The sequence below is a fragment of the Sus scrofa genome, chromosome 4 (assembly GCF_000003025.6).
Source record: "Sus scrofa isolate TJ Tabasco breed Duroc chromosome 4, Sscrofa11.1, whole genome shotgun sequence".
Lineage (NCBI taxonomy): Eukaryota > Metazoa > Chordata > Mammalia > Artiodactyla > Suidae > Sus > Sus scrofa.
The window spans coordinates 49,872,050-49,894,580 of record NC_010446.5 but is presented as its reverse complement, the minus strand read 5'-3'; the positions used below and the strand labels follow the sequence as shown (position 1 = coordinate 49,894,580).

Here is a 22,531-nt window from a genome sequence, read left to right as displayed (position 1 = left end):
CAGCATTTATTGTTTGTAGACTTTTTGATGATGGCCATTCTTGCCTTAGTTTTGATTTGCATTTCTCTAATAATGAGTGATGTTGAACATCTTTTCATGTGTTTTTTGGCCATCTGTATGTCTTTGGAGAACTGTCTGTTTAGATCTTCTGCCCATTTTTTTGATGGGGTTGTTTGTTTTTTTGGTATGAAGCTGCAGAAGGTGTTTATAAATTTTGGAGATTAATCCCTTATCAGTTGATTCATTTGCAAATATTTTCTCCCATTCTGTGGGTTGTCTTTTCATTTTGTTTAGGGTTTCCTTTGCTGTGCAGAAATTTTTAAGTTTAATTAGGTCCCATTTGTTTGTTTTTGTTTTTATTGTCATTGCTCTAGGAGGTGGATCTGAGAAGATATTGCTGTGGTTTATGTCGGAGAGTGTTCAGTCTATGTTTTCCTCTAAGAGTTGTGTAACAGTATTTAAATAAGTTTCTTACATATTTGTATAACTTGTCACATATTCTAGAAAATGCATTGCTGCTTTATTCTATAGAATGCATGTAAGTCCAAATATTTGTTTCTGTCTGTGGATTTTCTGTTGCTCTTTGCAAGTGAAAGAGAAGACTGCAAGGACATTAACTTAGTACAAACCAGGGAAATATTGCTTACCTCTGTCTAACCAAAATATTCTTTCTTATAAGAGATGACAGGATTCCAGTGTTGACTCTCAAGAGTTTATAATGGAACTTGCCTTCAACTCTCCTCAGTTTTAACTTTGGATATGTTGGCAATGTGTAGGACAAAATCAGCCTTCTTGCTCAGCAGAAAAGTGACAATTAATTTGTATTTTTATGAGTCAAAATAACTTCGATCTAAAAAAAAATGATTGAGGAATCCAAACATCTAAAGAAAGAGTCCATATATTACTTTGGATCTAACTACTACTTGGTAAAATTTGTATCAATTTCCAAAAATTGATGGAGGGGTTAAAGAAAACTTTTGAGGAATGATAAAAAGAGTTTGTAAGAACTCTATTGCAAGAATTTATGGAGAATAAAGTTCTATGAGAGCTTCCGGACTAATCAGATCTGGGTTTGAATTTCAGTTCTGAAATTTGGCAATTACCTTAAGAAAATTACATCAAATTTTGAATCTTAAGCCCTTCTTCTGAAAATGAGGACAGTAATGAATATTTTACAGTGATATTGGAGGATATGATGAGATAATGTATGCTAAATTTTATTTTGCTTGGTGGTGGTGCTAATCTTTATCATCTGAGTTTACTGAGACGTTTAAATAACCTAGAATACAGCAAGTTTAAATCACTGATATCTATAAAAACTATATTTTGCACATGATTGGCTCTTTCACCAATGTATGGTTTTGTAATACATGCATTGGTCATTTGGAAAACATTGGTCCATTGAGCTATGCAGAACTTGCAAATGTTGGTGCTTCTTTATGTAATATTAAAAAAAATCACAATTGTTAATATTACAACTTACTTCATCAGAAAAGCCTTTAAGTATTGGGAAGCTGTCAAGTTTATAGAAGGTGATAAATGGAAGTTTTCCAAAATTCTAATTTTCACTTGAAAGCTTGCATTTTATCATTGGCAACTTCTTTGAACTGACAATCTTCATTTTAATATTTTTTGAAAAAAAAATTCCAAATATCCAAGTCATATTAAAATATCCAAGTCAATTATTAGAGTTTGTTGATTGTTCTTTCAAGTAAATAATAGAGTGCAATGAAGACAGTAGATAACTGAGCATAAGAACTTTTCTTTGGACAAAAATTTCCTTGGAGTGCTACAAAAACACTATTATCTTTTCTCTATTGTATACAGTGTCTTCAATAGTGGTATTGGGAAAACTGGAAAAATGGATTAAAGACCTAGATATGAGACAGGTTACTATAAAAATCTTAGAGGAAAACATATGCCAAACATTCTGTGAAACAAACTGTGGCAGTATCTTTTCAGATCCACCTCCTAGAGTAATGAAAATAAAAAAAAAATAAATGGGACCTAATTAAAAAGGTTTTGCACAGCAAATGAAACCATAAACAGAATGAAAATACAACACACAGAATGGGAGAACATGTTTGCAAATGAAGTGACTGACAAGGGATTAATCTTCAAAATATATAAACACCCCCTGCAGCTCAATATCAAAAAACAAACAAACCCATCCAAAAATGGGCAGAAGATCTAAATAAATATTTCTCCAAACACATGCAGATGGCCAAAAAACTCATGAAAAGATGACCACCTTGTGTAATTATTAGATAAATACAAATCAAAACTACAATGAGGTACCACCTTTCACCAGATAGAATAGCCATCATCAAAAAGCTCACAAATAATAAATGCTGTAGAGGATGCAGAGAAAAGGCAATGCTACTACGCTGTTGATGGAAATGTAAATTTGTGCAACCACTATGGAAAACAGTATGGAGTTTCCTCAATAAACTAAAAATAGGAGTTCTCATTGTGGCTCAGTGTAAATGAGCCTGACTAGTATCCATGAGGACACGGGTTCAATCCCTGGCCTTACTCAGTGGGTTATGGATCCAGCATTTTTGTGAGCTGTGGCGTAGGTCACAGATGTGGCTGATATCTAGTGTGGCTGTGGCTATGGCAAAGGCCAGAAGCGGTAGCTCTAGTTTGACCCCTATGAAGGGAACATCCATATGCTGTAGGTGCAGCCCTGAAAAGCCCCCCCCCAAAAAAGAATAATAAGAACTACCGTATGATCTAGCAATACCACGCTTAGGCATCTATCAAGATAAAACCATAATTTGAAAAGATACATGTGCCAAAGTGTTCACTGTAGCACTTTTTACAATATCCAAGACATGGAAGCAACCTGAATGTCCATCAACAGAGGACTGGATCAAGATATGGTACATATATACAATGGAACATTACTCAGTCATAAAAAAGATTGAAATAATGCCATTTGCAGCAAAGTGGATGACCTAGAGATTATCATATTAAGTAAAGTTAGACAGTGAAAGACAAATATCATCACTTATATGTGGGATCTAAAAAAGGGATACAAATGAACTTATTTACAGAACAGAAACAGACTCACAGACTTTGATAACTTTCTGGTTACTAAAGGGAACAGATGGATGGGGGTTTTGGGATTGGCATATACATACTGAGGAATGACTGGTCAATAGAGACCTGCTGTATAGCACAAAGAACTCTACCCAATATTCTGTGACAATCTATGTGGGAAAAGAATCTGAAAAAGGATGGATGTGTATACATGTTTAACTGAATGACTTTGTTGTGATTCAGAAGAAATTATCACAATATTGCAAATCAACTACATTTCAATAAAACTTTAAAAAATGAAAAAAATGCTTTAGCTTCCCTTCTTATTTTGTCAGGGAGAGTGTATATTCGAGGGTCAAGGGGTTAAGATTCAATAATATCAATATTTTACTGGCTTTTTAAAACAGCAAATGTGTGGCAATGAGAAATTCAGTGACTGCTGGTAGTTTGTTGCCATTGTTTTGATTCATGCTTATACGCAGAACAATGCCAAAATTTTTTTAAAGTCAGTAATAGAGAAACTAATAGAATTATAAAATTACTGGCACTCTTTGATATCTAATTCTATAAATAATTTCATGCAATGGTATAATTTACTTGGAGTAAAAATTAATTCAGAAATAATTGGACATGGTAAAACCAAAAAAGTATGAGTAGATTCATAGAGGATACTTATTTGTTGAACAGTGGCTTTACCTGTTTGACTCAGTAAATATATTTTTGAGTAAAATTTAGCATTTTTTAGAAATTTTACCTCCAGAAAAATTCCTTTTATCTTCTTATTGGAATATTTTTTGCCTAATTCTTTGTCATTTTATGTCTTAGCTTAAATCTCTCTTTTTAAGAGACAATGTCTTTTCTCGGCAAGAGAAGGTTCTACGCTCTTTTAAACTTTTAAGTCCACTGTGCTTTCTTTTACAACATGAATATTCTTCACATCACTTTTAATGGCTTTCAGTAACACATTTACAGAACTGATTGTTCTAATAGTGTTTACTTGCATTAGATATTAAGACTATATAGGCAGAAATACAACTGATATTTTGCGTAGTAAACATTTACTGAATTCCCTTATTGATTCTAGTGTCTAGTGTCTAGTGTAGATTCATTTGGATTCTCCATGTATATAATCTGTCATCTAAAAAAAAACCTTTACTTGTCTTTCCTAATTCTTATACGTTTTAGTTATTTTTATTTTCATTTAAAAATTTTTTGCTTTGTAGGGCTGCATCCATGGCGTGTGGAAGGTCTCGGCCTAGGGGTTGAATAGGAGCTACAGCTGCCAGCCTATGTCACAACCACAGCAACACAGGATCTGAGCTGCATCTGCAACCCACATCACAGCTCACAGAAATGACAGCTCCATGACCCACTGAGCAAGGCCAGGGATTGAACTAACATCTCTTGGATAATAGATTCATTTCTTCTACACCACAGTGGGAACTCTGTTCTCAGTTATTTTAAAAATTTTAATGCCCAAGACCTCCACTATGGTATCATATAGGTTAGAACAATTTTTGATTTCAAAGGCAAAGCTTTTTTAATATTTCACTCTAAGTATTGTATTTTTTTTACAACAACTTTTGTTATATTAAGAAAGCTCACTTCTGTTTTCAATTTGGTAAGATTTTGATTACAAATTCATATTGTGTCATATAAAACAGTATTTAGATATTATTACTATTATTATTTGCCTGTGTTCTGTTATTATGTTGAATAACATTTTTGGAATAGTATTCCTGGTATAATCTCAACTAGGCTATGTTTTCTTATCTTAAATTTATCACTGGATTCAGTTTGTTAATATTTTTCTTCAGATTTTTTTTCATCTATAGTCATTGGTATTGGCTTGTAATTTTCCTCTCTTGTAAAATCCTTGCCAGATGTTGATACCAAGACTACGTGGGCTTCAAAAAAACTAGACAGAAATTATGTTTGACCTTTGTATTTTCTGGAAGTGTTTGGTTTTATTTATTTATGAAGAATTTGTAGAATTTATCAGGAAGGTCACTTTTGCCAGGAGTTTCTTTGTGAGATGATTCTTACTTATTAATTATATTTAAAATGTCTAGAAAAATTCAAATTTTCTATTTATTCTTGTGTAATTTGGCAATTTATATTTTTGTCATTATTTGTTCACTTTACCTAAATTTTCAAATTTATTACCATGAAATTGTTCATTGTGTAATCTATCTTTTATTCGCTGGGATATGTGATGTTTCCCTTCTTCATTCCTGATATTATTTATTTCTGCATTTTCTTTGTGCTTGAATGTTTTGCCAAGCTTATTAGATTTTTTTTCCCAAATTTATTACATTTTCCTCTTTATTGTGTACTTGTACTTATTTTGGATGTAATTTTCTCTTTTTTCCCTCACTTCTTGAGATGGATCCTTAGCTCATAGATTTCAACTATTTTTTCTTAAAAATATGCATCTAAAGAAATAAAATGTATTTTACCTGCACCTTTTATCTGCCACGTAAAAAAATTCTTAAGATTGTCAACTGAAAAAAAGAGAGCTCATTAAATTAGATTATTACTGGGAAAAGGAAAAAATAGTTTTCCTATGCAACCACAATGGTCAGTAAAGCCAATTTTAGAAAAAAAAATCCTAAACACATCAGATACAGAAATATTATTACATATATACAAGTAAAATAATAGCTCAAATATTATATATCTTGGAACAATCTTATGTAACAAGTAAGACTTGTATTAAGAAAAACCTTTAGTGTCCCAAGAATAACACAAAGGAGTCAATTATTATATTACACCCAAAAGAATCAGAGATCTTGCCCAGTATCAAACTTCACTAAAAATTTAAAGGTACAGGTAATTTTGAAAACACAGAAACATAGAGAAGTTGGATATTGTCAACATAGCGCCCCAGGAATGATATGAAATCCTGTCCATGACCTGCTATATTCCCACTTGCATTACCATTATCACATAAAATGATTTTGTATTTTATATGACTGAATTTTTAATACTATATATATTGAATAGTTTTACTACATAAATATAATGATGAGGTAGATGGTTTTTCTCTTTTTGTTTTTTGTTTTTATTTTTTTATTCGTTAAATACTTCTTTTATTTGTATGTATATTTTTTCTACGGTACAGCATTTTGACCCAGTTACACTTATATGTATACATTCCTTTTTCTGACATTACATATTCCATCATAAGTGACTAGGCAGAGTTCCCAGTGCTATGCAGCAGGATTTCATTGCTAATCCATTACAAAAGCAACATTCTGCATCTATTTACCCCAAGCTCCCAGTCTCTTCCCCTCCTTCCTCTCCCCCTTGGCAACCACAAGTCTATTCTCCAAGTCCATGATTTTCTTTTCTGTGGAAAGATTCCCTTGTGCCATATATTATATTCCAGGTATAAGTGATTTCACATGGTATTTGTCTTTATCTTTCTGTCTTACTTCACTCTGGATGAGAGTCTCTAGTTCCATCCATGTTGCTGCAAATGGCATTATTTCGTTCTTTTTTATGGCTGAGTAGTATTCCATTGTGTATATATATCACATCTTCCTAATTTAATCATCTGTGGATGGACATTTGGTTTATTTCCAGTCTTGGCTATTGTGAAAACTGCTGCAATGAACATGTGGGTGCATGCGTCTTTTTTTTAAGGGGAGTTTTGTCTGGATATATGCCCAAGAGTGGGATTTCCAGGTCATATGGTAGTTCTGTGTATAGTTTTCTAAGGTACCTCCATACTGTTGTCCATAGTGGTTGTACCAGCTTCCATTCCCACCAACAGTGCAGGGGGTTTCCCCTTTTCTCCACAACCCCTCCAGCATTTATTATTTGTGGACTTATTAGTGATGGCCATTCTGACTGGTGTGAGCTGGTATCTCGTGGTAGTTTTGATTTGGATTTCTCTAATAATCAGGGATGTGGAGCATTGTTTCAAGTGCTTGTTGGCCATCTGTATATCTTCTTTGGAGAAATATCTATTCAGGTCCTTTGCCCATTTTTCCATTGGGTTGTTGGCTTTTTTGCTGTTGAGTTGTATAAGTTGCTTGTATATTTTAGAGATTAAGCCCTTGTCCGTTGCATGGTTTGAAACTATCTTCTCCCATTCTGCAAGCTGTCTTCTTGTTTTCTTTTTGGTTTCCTTTGCTGTGCAAAAGCTTGTCAGTTTGATGATGTCCCATTGGTTTCTTTTTGCTTTTATTTCTGTTGCTTTGTGAGACTGACCTGAGAAAACATTTTTAAGGTGGATATCAGAGAATGTTTTGCCTATGCTCTCTTCCAGGAGGTTGATGGTGTCCTACCATTTCCCAAAAAGCATAGAAGACAACTTAATTAATTAAATGATTAAAGTATATGATCTTCTATTTGTGCTTTTTGCTTTTGGTGATTTGGTATCTTCTGGTTTGCTGCAAATGGCTTAAATATCATTGAGAACTATTCTAAACACTCTGTCTGGCTTGAGATTTTCAATGCAAAGTCAGGAATTCCAGGAATTTCTTGCCTTGGGCAAATATAATGTAATAGGCCTAGAAGAATGCTAGGTCCATGGGAAATCACTCTCCAAATTTCTACCGAAATATCTGCCATATCTACCTCCACCTTGCCCTCGTACATGAACCTCTCTTCTCTAGAAGATAAGAACTTTACTGTATTTTCATTTGAGAATCAGAGCTAGGTGGAGGAAAGCAGCCAATTGCTTTATATCTGAATCTTGATCGATGCTGAGTTTTACTGTACTGACTACAGAAGTAAGTAGGGATAGAGTTTTAAATAAATAGCATTATAAGTGTCTATGGATAGAATGGCTGAGGTTCTGTGAAAGTGAGAGAAAAGAAACTGATTTTGCCTTATAGATTTTAGGAAATGGATTTTGGTTTTTAATTTATTTTTGAAAGTTATGTTAGGATATCTTATTTCTGAATATGTCAGGTACGTAAGTTTTGCTATTAAGCTTTAATAGTCTGTGAACTTTAGAATATACAAAACTCTTTCCAGCTCTACTGTATATAAGTGGTTAAACAAATTATATAAACTCTTTAAGCTGCAATTTCTGTATCTTATATGTTGGGAATGATAGTGTTTATTTTACATAGGTAACACTAATGACATTTATGTATATACTGTTTAATAGAGTAACCATCACATTTAAAAGAACTCAAGTATATATTAGGTGTTGATGTGATTATTGTTATTATTATTCCACACAATGTTTACCTTATATTTAACTTTATTTTTATCTTTCATATATATAGTTAAAGGTAACTAATATGATAGCTTGAGTTTTTTCTTTTTCTTTTTTTCTTTTTTAGGGCCAAACCCATGGCATATGGAAGTTCCTAGGCTGGGGGTCAAATTGGAGCTACAACTGCTGGTCTACACCACATTCATAGCAGTGTGGTGTCAGAGCCATGTCAGTGACCTATACTATGGATCACGGCAATGTTGGATCCCCAACCCACTGAGCAAGGCCAGGGATTGAACCTGCATCCTCATGGGTAATAGTCAGATTCATTTCATCTGTGCCACAGCAGTAACTCCAATACTTTGTGTTTTTAATCATCTCCCTCACTAATTATTTTTTTCCATAAGGATAGATAACATTTGCTCAATTGCTTTTCCTTATGTTTTTGGTGACCTCCTAATAGGAAAGCTAAGACTTGGAGAAATGAATGGGAAATGATCATTCACTCCACTCTTAGAAACTTACACATATAACATACTATAGCATAAGAATGAAGTATGTAGCTGCTTTCAAGATGTTCATAATAATGTACCTTTTGGGAACAAAAGTCTAAGAAAAGCACTTTTGTCATTGATGGAAAAGCAGAACAAAACAAAACCCCAAAACCCTCCCACCAACACTGAAAAACAACTGTGAGAGTGTAAAAGAAGTGTATTAACCATTGAATGGAAATATTTCCCTAAATATATGCACCTAATTTATTATGAAAGATATTTTGATCACTTGAGGCAGTTATAATACCTCTAGTCAAATTCTGTACATACAAAATATTTTATATGTGCTAATTTTTTTGTAGAAATATATTTATTTTTTTAATTTATTTTTTTATTGTTATTTCCCCCAACAAGCTTTTTTTTCCCCACTGTACAGCATGGGGACCCAGTACCACATGCATGTATACATATGTGCTAATTTTTAGACTTAATATTTAATTTCATTACTGATGAGTGGAAAAAAAATAGGCATTTAAAAAAGAGTATGTTATTAAAAGGCCAAATTATCTCAAAACTGCACTTCTACTCTTGACAATAAAGAGTTCATGTCAGTAATTTTTGTGCTTAATGCAACACCATAAAATATTGTTTCCTTGTTCAGAAAAACTGCTGAAGGTGCAGAAGAAGATAAACCCCAACAACCTGATGATTCTCACAATATAGCTGTTCATGTTAAAAGAGCACGTGGTGGCCGTACTTTATATGGACCCAAAAAATCTGAAGAAAAGTTAGTAGAATTCATGGCCATTTTAAAAGTACTGTAAGTACTTTAAATATATTACATTTTATAGTTGAATAATTTTTTTGAAAAGCTGTGTTTGAAGCTAAGTATACTTTATTTATAATCTAGCACTAATGGTTGATTTAGGAGAGCTGGAAATACTGGAGACTATTTCTATATGAGTGCAATTTGTATCAATTTAATCTTCATGGCATAGAATGGATATGTTGGTAATATATCCAAATGTGGCACATAATTTTAAGTTGCAAGAAAAATAGGTGTCATTTACTGATTATGCTAAATCACAATTGTGTTCAAGATTTCATTAACTTATGATTAGGCAGTCCTTCACAGAATTTAAACTGTCTTCCCCATCAAAGAGCTTTTACATAAATTTACCTCATATTCTCCTTAAGTTTCTGGATCCCTTTATGCTGTGAATGGGGTACAACTGTCTGAAGGAGAAGAAGCTGGAGGAAGAGAGGATTATATCTGGGTGGAGGCTGTTTACTGGAGATGCTATCAGATTTGTGAATAAAACTAAAGTTGAACCGAGATCATGGAAAAGTGTTGGATATTGGAATTGAGATTAGCAGCAGAAACAAAGCCAAAAGTGAAATTATCAAACTAGAACTGTACCTAAAAGAGAGACCAATAGCATCGATAAGAAATGAAAAATTTGGCATTTATGTTTGGAGGAAGACACTAAGAATTCTATGCTATGAGCACTGTTCTTCAAAATTGTAATTGCAAATTTGAGAAAATATGATAAGAATTTCCAGGAAATTTGAGGGTGGCCTGATTTCTGATGTTTTTACTTGTAATAACGACAAAAAAATAAAACACTATAAAGACCTGTTACTTTATAAGAAAGCATGTGGAAGGGAATTTTAGGGAGGCAAATCATAACTCTTGCCACACAGAAGTAAAAATAAACTGGTAAGCTTTAAAAAATAGGAAATTTAACTAGAAAGTGTTCACCAAAAGTGCTAAAAATATACTTTGGTAGAAAATAACCAAAGCACTGAAAGTTATTGGAGCTATAGGATGCTACAGCCAATTTTATTTCATTAAGTCATAACATTAACTAAAATTATACTGGATTAAACATTTTAATTTTCTAGAAACCCATGAATAACTGCTGATTTCAGATTGTTCGTGGCTGCAGAATTTTCAGTGGATTTTCAATCGCATCTTTCTGAAAATAAGGTAGCAATTTCTGGATAACAAAAAATTTCTTATCTTAGATGCAGGAGGGGTTCTTGTGGCTATGGTTTGCCAGCAAAATGTCAAAATACTTGGAAGTCTATGTTCAATTCATAATAGGAAAAAGAAATGAATGAGAAGCAAGCATCATGTTAACAATGGACTATTATGAAAAGGAATCATGGTAGAAGGTTATCTAAACAGAAGAAAATAACTTATTTATAAAAAAGAAACAAACACAAAATAACTTATTTATAAAAAAGAAAACAAACACACAGATTTCAAAACCAATCTTATTTGAAAATGCACAGATTTCAAAACCAATCTTATTTATAAAAAAGAAACAAACACAAAATAGCTTATTTATAAAAAAGAAAACAAACACAAAATAACTTATTTATAAAAAAGAAAACACACAAAATAACTTATTATAAAAAAGAAACAAACACACAGATTTCAAAACCAATCTTATGGTTCCATTGGTAAAACCATTGTAGGGAAGGAGGAATTGGGAGGGTGGGAATAACGTAACATACTACTGTATAAAATGGATGATTAATGAGAACCTACTGTATAGCATAGGAAAATCTACTCAATAGTTTGTAATAATCTATATGGAGAAATGGATATATTTAAATGTATAACTGATCCACTTTGCTATACACCTGAAACTAATACAACATTGTAAGTCAACTACAAATAAACATAAGGGAGAACAAATAAGGTACTGTTGCATCCTTATATTGACCTCAGTGGTCCACATAACAATAAGTCTACAAATACTATAGGCAATAGATGCTGAGACAGTGGCAATTTCCACATCCCACTCCTAACTCAAATGCGAGAGAATGGGTAGATGGGCAGAAAAGATACTGAAGTACTGCAAGCTTCCACTTCAGTGGCTCAGAATAGGCCAATTCTTCAGGGCCTTGACAGTTGCCAGTGGGTGGGGCTGTGACACTGTGAATGAGAAGGAAACTCACTTTAAAAAAAAACATTATGATTGATTTACAATGTTCTTCAATTTCTGCTGTATAGCAAAGTGACCTGGTCATGTATACACACACACACACACATATATATATACATACACATATACATATATGTGTATACATATATATTTCTTTCTCGCACTATCCTCCATCATGTCCATCACAAGTGATTAGTGATTAGATATGTAGTTCCCTATGCTATTCAGCAAGATCTCATTGCCCCTCCACTCCAAATGCCAGAAGGAAACTCACTTTTATGAGATGCTGAATATTCACACAAATCCTTAATCTCTATAATAAAATTTCTGATTTAATCCTCTCACCAATGCTTTGAAGGTATGATGAACTAGTAAGTGAAAGAAAAATGCATATGCTAAATCCACAATCTATGTTTGCTCTACAGACATGCTTTTTAAAAATAAAGTAAAATTTAGAGTAATGTTGTAATAGTTTCAGGTGTATAACAAAGTGAATCAGTCACGCATATAAATATGTACTCTTTTTTCCTGTATAGGTTATTAAAAATTATTGAGTGAATTTTCCTATGTGATACAGTAAGTTCTTGTTAATTGTCTATTTTATACAGTAGTGTGTGTATTTTGTTCCAACCCCCCCAATTCTTCCCTCCCCCAACAGTTTCACCTATAGTAACCAAAAGATTGGTTTTGAAATCTTTGAGTTTGTTTCTGTTTTTAAAATAAGTTCTTTTGTATCATTTTTATTATATTCCACATACAATTGATATCATGTGATATTTGTGTTTATCTGACTTAATTCACTCAGTATGGTAATCTCTAGGCCTACAGGCATAGAATTTATTTTCTTGTCTCCTTGATACATTAAGATAATTGTTTTCTATTACTGTGTAACAAATTATCATGGATATAGTGGCTTAAAATAGTTACATTTATTATCTCTCTGTGCAAGCTTTAGCTGCTCATGTTTCAGAAGCCTTCAACCAAAGTATTTTCCAGGCTACACTCTTTTTCAGAGCATGTGCTGTTTAGCAGAATTTAGTGCGTTGTGGTTGTAGGACTGAAGTCTCTACTCTTTTTCTGGCTCCAGTTGAAGGGCCCTCTCAGCACCTGAGGACCCAAAGGTCCTTTTGCTGCATCATTGTCTTTCAAACCTTCTCACAACATGGAAGCTTAAATCTTCAAAGACATCAAGGGAGAATCCCTCCCTTTCTCATTCTGCTAAGATGAAGTCTTATATAACCTAATTAAGGGCATTCATAGTCCATCACTCTTGCCATAGTATATTGGTTAGAAGCAATCACAGGTTTTGTTCCCATCTGCCAAAGTCCAAGAAGGGATGAGGGTCTCTTTGGGGTGTATTAACCATTTTTGATAACATTATAAATCTCATTGTGACTCTGTTAATCACATTTTCAATGAGCCTGTATGCTTTAAGTACTCACGAAAAACTATTTTGATTAAAATTTGTTTAGTTGATGGATAAGTTGTCATGCCTATAAGACCCCTGTTTATTTCTAACTGAACCATGATCAGATTGATGTGCTACTTGAGTGATATTATTTAATACATTATTAAAGGTAACTAACTTATACTCTCTAAAATTCTTCACTTTGTTATCCAACTTGACATTTTAAGGACTTCATTTTAAGTAACAATAGCCTCTTTTTAAAAAATTAAAATATACATGTCAAGATTAAGAAGCCATTGATTATTGATAACTTTGTGTATTTTGGCTTACTCGTACTGATTACCTCTTAACTCCTGTTCAGCAGCTCTGAGTTAACAGTGCTAGATGGGAGGAAGGAAAAATGATATTGAAACATTAAAATAATTGGAAAGGGTGCCTATGGGGGATGTCACCAGAGAGGAAGGGTTTAAGGAACTAGAAGGCACTGTGTAATTGGGAAGCACGTGTAGAGAACAGACAGTGGGTGGGAGAGATGAGCGAGAGAAAAGAGAATTGAGAGACTTTCTGTTAAATTTTTTATTTTGAGGCATATCAAATTTAATATAAGCTTATCATGTGTGAAATTTTGGATTCTAAGAAACAGAAACTGACTATGGTTAATTAAAACAAACAAAAAAGTGAAGGGTAGGGGAGAGAGAGAAAACCTGTGGAGGAAAACTGGACATCTCCCCAAATGAAAGATGAACTACTAGATGTAGTATATGATATGCACCTCTGGGTATCTCCTTAAGGTACAACAATGACTCAAATCAGCTACAATTATTTTTTGATTGGGGTTATTAGGCTCATATTTTAGTTTTAGGGATAGGAAGTCAGATTGTTACAGTTTGTTTTCATATCCACCTCTTGGATAAATTCTGAAGGGGACAGTATATTTCAGTTTACAATTTCACTGAATTTATATTCAATTGGTAAAATGTAGAATTTCAAAAGAGAAAGTATTTCAGGAGGAGAGGGAAATGGATCATGGATAAACAATATTCAAAGTAATGAACTAAAACATGGCTTGGAATTTTAAGTTATAAATAATTTGGACTTATTTTATTTTTTACTTCTTAAGGAATTCAGTATATACTTTTGAATTCCTATATGCTTCTGGTAATACTCTTGATGTTGGGACTGCAGTGATACACACTACCTGTGCCTTCATGGGGAGCTTGTATTCTAATGTAAGATAAATAATAAGTATATATATACATATATATATACACACACACATATATATGTACACACACACACATATATATAATGTCAATTAGTAATAAGTGCTAGAAATAAAAACTAATGCAGAATAAGTACACAGGGCATGCTGGAAATGATTTAAAAAGTCAGATAGTTAATGAAATGAGAAAGGTAGTCATTAAACTACCTTGAAGATGTGCATTCCAGACAGAAGAAACATGAGTGCCAGAGCACAGGATGGCAATGTGTTTTGCAAACTACAGAAAAAATAATAAGCAAGGAGGCCAGTATTGTGAAAGTGCATTAGTGTAGAGAAGAGTTGGTGGAGGTGAGTCTTCAGAGGTAGCTAGAAAGCAGATCATTAGGGTCTTATAGGCTATAGTAGGTTTTTAACCTTGGTGTTATTGGCAACATGGGAATGATGTGTTTTGATTTACATGGTAATGGGTCATGTGTGGAGAGTCTACTTTGGGTGCCAGGAGCTGGTTTGGGATGGCCTGTCAGAAGGCTACATGGAATTGGTCTAGAAGAGAGGACCATGGTGACCGTGGACTGATTTCTATTTTAGGGAGTTCAGTTTGACATGTAGAATTTGATTTATATTTTTTAAAAAAGATATGAGCTGAACAGTTTTCAATTTGATATTCTTGGAAGCACATTAGATGATTTGCTCAACTTGACTAACAACAAGAATACTGGGCAAATCATCTAATGTTCTCACATGTTTCTTTTTTTATGGTATTGTCTATAACACCATTGGCTTTAAAAATGCAATTATGGATTGCTTTGGTAAAAATAATTGATTTCTTTATAAATGACTAATTTCTGAAAAAAAAGGTGATGTGCATATGTAATTGTGGGGGTTGTAGAAAGAGTAGGAGAAGAGAAATTTATAAATGAGCTGTGAAAAGCAGTTTAAGATCCTCTGAGAAAACTTGGCCCAAATGTTTTTTTCTCCTACTTTCTCCAATTAAAGATGTTACCTTTGAGGGAATGAGGCAGCTGAAGTTCATAATGTTTCAGTGGAGCAGTGATGCAAAGCTACTTCTCAGGAATGATTCAGAGGAATTGCTCCCTGAAAGGACATGAGGATTTTTGCTTTTCAGATTCAGGCTGTTTAAAATCCAAATGCAATATGGTTCTTACAGTGCTGTTTTCTAGTCAAATGGCATATAAGATGAGGAATTATAATCTCAAACTATATTTTTAGGCTATGTGCTGATGAGAGAAAAAAACTTTCTGGGTTATTAATTCTTTTAAAAATACAGAGCTGGGTTAAAAAGTAAGTGAAATTGGAGAGGCCCTATGCCCTAGAAAAGAAAGTATTTGAAGCTAAAAGGAAACAAGTCAATAAACATTGGTATGAATGCTAAAAGTAATTTAGATTTCTGATACAAACCATTATTGTTTATAAGAATGGGAACTAAAAAATGCAAGTTATTTGTGTTAAGGAGATGAAATGACAGATACTAAAACATCCTTGACAGGGCATTGATAGTATAGAAGAATAAGGTACTGAATTTTGGTCCACCAATGACAGTGATATTTAAAATTACATTTGGGTCACACATATTGTAAAATGCCTGGACTTTGGAATTAGGAAGGAATATGTTCTGAACTGGACTCTTCTAATAATTAGTTGTATGACCTTGGGCAAATTTCTACCTCTTGATACACAATTCACGAATTAATAAAAATGGGCACAGTTATTAACCTCATAGAATCATTGTTGTGAAGACTAAATGAAGTTAAAAATGTAAATGGATATTGCTTGGTCCATCATAGACCTTTTGTACAGGTCAGTCTTCCCTTTTCCAAAAGCCCTTCCGTATTATGGTAGAGTTTTTTTGTAAAATATTTTGCTATTTACTTGCTACAGCTGAAGTACAAAGTATCACAGAATAATAATGTGTCTCATTTTTCTATTCTTTTTAGAAAGCATATGCAAATTTTGCTTACAGTTTGTGAATAAATAATAGCTATTAATTATTTATCATATATTTACATTAGTTTACAAAGTTGCCAATGATACTTTTGTACTAGATTTTCAGAAACTTCTACTTGGTCACAAATTAACTGATGTTTAAGAAAACTATAGCTTTGTATTTTTGCTGTTGTTTGGAAATAAGCAAATGCCCTTGATTACAATATTTCTTGCAATTTTTTTTTCACTGTGTTGCTATATCTTCTTTCATCTGGGTTGCTATAACAAAAATACCTGGACTTGGTGGCTTAAATGACAGGAATTTATTTCTCAAATTCTAGAGTCTGGGAAGTTCAAGATCAAGGCACCTTCAGATTCTGTCTGGTAAGGGCCCACTTCCTAATTCATGGATGGCTCTTCTTGCTGTATCTTCACATGGAAGATGTATTGAGAGATCTCTGGGGTCTCTTCTACAAAGACACTAATTGAAGTGTTCTGAAACCCAGTGTCCAATGGGTTGAGTGGGGGTTCCTCACACCAACAATCAATTTAACTCAATTGTGACACTACCTACTCAGAGAGAATGAGATTGCACAGGTTATGGTTTCAGTCCTACAAGACCACTGCCCCTTTCCCACCACAACCTACCCTTTTGGACACCAGTTGAAAGCCTGTGCTTCTGTTTGACCTCCTATAGATTAGAGGTTCTCATAAGGCCTTCCTTTGACTTTTGATGCCCGTTATAAATCCATATTTTTACATGTACTTCTGACCAATTGACTATAAATTATTCTAATGCCCCCTTCCTTAGATTCAATTAATGTGCTAGAGTAGATTGTAGAACTCAGAGAAACAATTTGCTCGCAAGATCACTAGGTTAAGAGTTCCCATCATGGCTCAGTGGCAATGAACATGACTAGTATCCATGAGGATGTGGGTTTAGTCCCTGGCCTTGATCAGTGGGTTAAGAATCCAGCATTGCCATGAGCTGTGGTGCAGGTTGCAGATACTGCTCAGATCCTACATTGCTGTGGCTGTGGCATAGGCCGGCAGCTCCATCTCATATTCAGCCCCTAGCCTTGGACCTTCCATATGCCACAAGTGTGCCCTAAAAAGAAAAAAAAGTCACTAGGTTCTTATAAAAAGATATAACTCAGATGGAAAAGATGTATAGTGCACAGTATGTGTATAGGATGGGGAGCTTCCATGTCCTCTTAGAGCACATCTCCCCAAATCTTCACATGTTCATCAACTTGGAAGCTTTCCAAACTGCCCTCTGGGTTTTTATGGAAGCTTCATTATATAGCCGTGATTGAGGAAATCACTGGCCATTGGGATTAATGCAACCTCCCTTCCTGGAGGTTAGGTTGTGGTGGGGAGGTGAGGTGGTAAGGGTTGTGGGTAGAAGATAGTTCTGAAAATTCCAACACTCCAGTGGTATGGTTGGTGCTCCTAGCAACAAGCCCCCTTTCTAAAGTGGGGTCTAAAAGTTACTTTATTAACCTAAAAAGAGACAGTTTTTTGTCACTTTCAATGCTTAGAAAAGTCCAAGATTTTGGGGATCCATGTGCTCGAAACTATGGACAAAGAACAAAACATGAGAAATATCTTTTGGTCACCTGAATGATCAGATCTATATTACTGGTAAATCACAATATTGAAAACACTAATCCCATTCATGAGGGCTCCACCTTCATGACCTAATCATTTCCCAAAGGCTCCCCCTCCCATTACCACATCACATTTGGGCTTGAGATTTTAACCTGAATGTTGGGATGACAGAAACAGTCAGTCTATAAGATATATGTTATTTAAATATAGATGTGTATGTTAAAGCTGAAACTTCTTACCTTGGGTGACTATTCATTTGTGCATTTCAAGTTAGAATCCTTTTTCCTCACAGAAATATTTTACTAAGTGGTATATATTCTTTCTTACTATATTAGATTTATGTGTAATGAAGATCACACTTTGTGCATTGAGAGATCAGAATGAAATAAGTGCAAGGGGAGTTTTTATCATGTGTTGTATTACAGATTTAATGACACAATAGAATATGATGCTTTAAAAATATTTCTTGTGACAACTGCCAACATTATAAAAAATGCAAATTTTTGCTACAAATTTAATATCTGGCCCTACATAGAACATTACTTGCCATCTTAATGTAATTACTTATTTTAACAGTCTATTAAAGCCATCTTGAAACTTAGTTCTAACTTTATCAAGCAAGATGTCTTAATTTCATAAGTATAAAATTGTGTGTTTTATATGCTCGAGGAGTTATTATCTTATGGCACGAAGCATCATTTTGGAGAGACTTCAAAAATAAGTCCAGGTTCAAGTAATACCATATTAGAAAATCTTAGAAATATTTGATTGTTTCTAACAGAGTGTGGGTCTTTATAGTCTTGTGTTTCAAATCCTGGGTTTAACTAGAGAGAAGTAGTGAACAATCCCGATGTGGTGCAGAGGAAATGAGTCTGACTAGGAACCATGAGGTTGCAGGTTCCATTCCTGACCTCGCTCAGTGGATTAAGGATCTGGCGTTGCTGTGAGCTGTGGCATAGGCCAGCAGCAACAGCTCCGATTAGACCTCTAGCCTGGGGACCTCCATATGCCACGGGTGCGGCCCTAAAAAGACCAAAAAAAAAAAAAAAAAAAAAAAAAAAAAGGATAAAAGCCTGGAACGTATTTTCTTTTTTCTTTTTGTTGTTGTTGTTGTTGTTTGCTATTTCTTGGGCCACTCCTGTGGCATATGGAGGTTCCCAGGCTAGGGGTGGAATCGGAGCTGTAGCCACCAGCCTACGCCAGAGCCACAGCAACGCGGGATCCGAGCCGCGTCTGCAACCTACACCACAGCTCACGGCAACGCCAGATCGTTAACCCACTGAGCAAGGGCAGGGACCGAACCCGCAACCTCATGGTTCCTAGTCTGATTCGTTAACCACTGCGCCACAACAGGAACTCCCTGGAACGTATTTTCTATGTGTCTCCTCTTTCATCCATTAAACATTAATTCTTACAAAACAGTGATTTAATTGGTTCCTTTAATATTCAAGGATGACATGGGCCTTATACATGCCTCGATTTGGCTAAAGAGAGTGTGGATAGTCGTCTGCTGTTTCCAATATCCATGTGTACCTCTCAATGGATTTGTGACTCTGCTTCCTATCTCATGGTCTGCATGGAATTTAATTTCAAGATGATCTACTTCTTTGGGCTTGTTGTACAGCAAGTTATACTGTCAACATATTCTTCAGTGTTCTTTCTTCAAAGCATTAGATCTTTCTTCAGTGCTCAATGTATTGTCAACTAAACTGATCTGAAAACTATATTGGCAAAAATTCTTCCCTGAAGCATTCATTCTCTATTCCGCTAATTGATAATTATTGTCATATTCTTGCTAAACATTTCCAAACATTACTTTTCTGTTTGCTATTTGGTATTACATATTTAATAATTTCAGAGTTAATTTCTACTTGGTTTTTTTAAGTTTTTAACGTGTAAGATTCTTATTTGAAAGCAACAAAACCTGACTCTTTAGCTAAGAGAAATGATCAAATTTCTGGTTATTTAGAATGATTTCCTTGGGGTTCCCGTCATGGCTCAGCAGTAACAAACCTGGCTAGTATCCATGAGAATGCAGATTAGATCCCTGGCTAACTCAGTGGGTTAAGGACCCAGTGTTGCTGTGAACTTTGGCAGCAAACAAACACAGCATTGCTGTGAGCTGTGGCAGCACTGCTGTGAGCTGTGACAGGTTGCAGACACAGCTTATATCCTGCATTGTGGCTGTGGCTGTGGTATAGGCCAGCAGCTACAGCTCTGATTCAACCCCTAGCCTGGGAACTTCCATAGGCCATGGATGTGGCCCTAACAAGACAAAAAAAATAAAAATAAAAAAGAATGATTTCTTTGAAATGAAATTACTAGTAGATAAAAGAGTACAGATAACATAAGTATTGATATTTCTAGCTACATTTATTTTTGGAAAGAGTGAACTAACTGATATTGCCCTTAACAGTGAAATTAGCTTTAAAATATTTTTCAGGTTCATAGAATAACAAAGCTGTCACTTTGCCTTTGTTTTTCTTCCTTTTTAAGCTGATTTTTTTCTTCATTCTTTTATTGACCTTTTGTCAATTTATTTGTTTTGGTATGGTCTATCTGATCATAGCCTTTTCCCATCTTTTCTATTGTGTTTTGTGAATTATTGACATAAAGAGCTTTGTATATTATATTGTATATATTGTAGATATGGATATAATATGGATTGAGTGTCATTTATGAAATGGAGAGCAAAAGCTTCAGAAAAGGATTTTACCTAGTACATATAGGTGCCCAATATACTTGATATTTATTCAGCATATACTCATAGGCCATGATAGAAGAAATGGAACAGAAAGAATATATATGCATATATAATATTACTACAAAATATATATCATATCTTATTAATATGTTACCAAATTTACTGAGGTATAATTTACATATAATAAAATGCATATTTTAAGCATACAATTTGATATGTCTTGATGCATGTATGAAACATTTATGAAACCATAGCCACAATCAAGATAATGAACATAGTCATTCTCAAGAGTTTCTTTGTGCACCTTTGTAATCCTTTTCTCTTCCACAACCTTATACCCCTTTCCCTGTCCCTAAGCAATCACTCAACTGCTTTCCTTCAGTATAGATTGGTTTATGTTTTCCAGAATTTTATATTCATGGAATCACGTAGTGTATTTTAGTCTTCGTTTTCACTCAACACAGTCATTTTGTAGATTCGTTGATGTTGTTTTGTGTAACAGTAATTCATACCTTTTTTTCTGAATGGTAATACAACTCTATGAATATGCAACAGTTTCTTTATCTGTTGATAGACATTTTGTTTGTTTTTTGTATTTGGCTATTGCATAAAGCTGCTATGAACATTCATGTACAAGTCAGTATGGGCATTTGCCTTCATTTCTCTTAAATGAAAACCTAGAAATGGAACAACTCAATCATATGGTAAGTGTATTTTGAACTTTTTAAAAAAATGTCTAACCACTTCCCAAAATTCTTATACCACAAGGCATTTTCACTATTAGTTTATGAAAGTTTTAGTCCTGTTACAATTCTTGTCCAATCTTGATTTGACCATTCTTTAAATTCTAGTCTTCCTAATAAGTTTGTAGTAATATATCATGATTTTAATTTCACTTCCCTAATGACTAATGATGATTCATGTATTTGTGTGTCATTAAAACCTATTCTTTTTTTTTTTTCTTTTATTTTGATGGCCACACCTGGGGCATATAGAAGCTCCTGGGCTCGGGGTTGAATTGGAGCTGCAGCTCCTGGCCTATACCACAGGCACAGCAATGCTGGATCCTAGCTGCATCTGTAAACTATGCCACAGTGGGTTAACCCACTGAGTAAAGCCAGGGATCAAACCCACATCTTCATGGAAACTGTTGGGTGCTTAACCTGTTGGGCCACAGTGGGAACTCCCATATGTATTCTTTGGTGAAAGATTTGTACAAATATTTTGCACATTTTGAAAGTGAAAACCTAATTTTAAAAATGGAAAATATTTGCATAAATATTGAGAATTGTTTACATATTGTGCACATACATCTAAATATACGTCAGATATATGCTTTGTAAATATTTTCCCAGTCTTTGATTTTTCTTTTTCATTTTCTTAACAGTGTTTCAAAAGGTAAAAATATTTAATTTTAATTAAATCCAATTTAATATTTTTCTTTTATGAACATGCTTTTCATATTGTATATAGGAAGCATTTGTCCTACTTAAAATCTCAAGGAGTTTATCATATGTTTTCTTTTACAAGTTTTATAGTTTTAGGTTTTGCATTTAAGTCTATTTTCCACTTTAAGTTAAATTTTTATATATGGTATAAAGTATAACTTGAAGTTTTTTTGTTTTGTTTTGCTCATTGATGTCTTTAGCACATTTATTGAAAAGAAAACTCTTTCTGGATTGCAATGCCTTTGTAGCTTTAGTGGAAATTATTTGTGTGTATATTTGTGAGTCTACTTCTGGAATTTCTATTTTGTTCCATTGATCTATGTTTATCTTAGTACTACACTGCCTTGATTACTATAACTTTTTAAACATGTTTTGAAATCAAGCAGTCTGAATTCTTCCACTTTGTTGTTCTTTTTCCAAAATTGTTTTGGCTTATCTTCAGTCTTTTGTGTATTCACATGAATTTTTAGAATCAGCTTGTATGTTTCTAAAAAAGAAAATCTTCTTTGAAATTTTACCTAT

At 33.9% G+C, this 22,531-nt stretch overlaps 1 protein-coding gene across 1 annotated transcript in view; it reads left to right on the top strand.

Moving 5' to 3' along the window:
- Positions 1 to 22,531, top strand: part of CNBD1 (cyclic nucleotide binding domain containing 1) — a 469,302-nt gene that overhangs the window by 75,698 nt on the left and 371,073 nt on the right. The window contains exon 4 of the mRNA XM_021090804.1: positions 9,377 to 9,535. Within this exon, the coding sequence (XP_020946463.1) occupies positions 9,377 to 9,535 (159 nt within the window). The remainder of the gene's footprint in view (positions 1 to 9,376; positions 9,536 to 22,531) is intronic.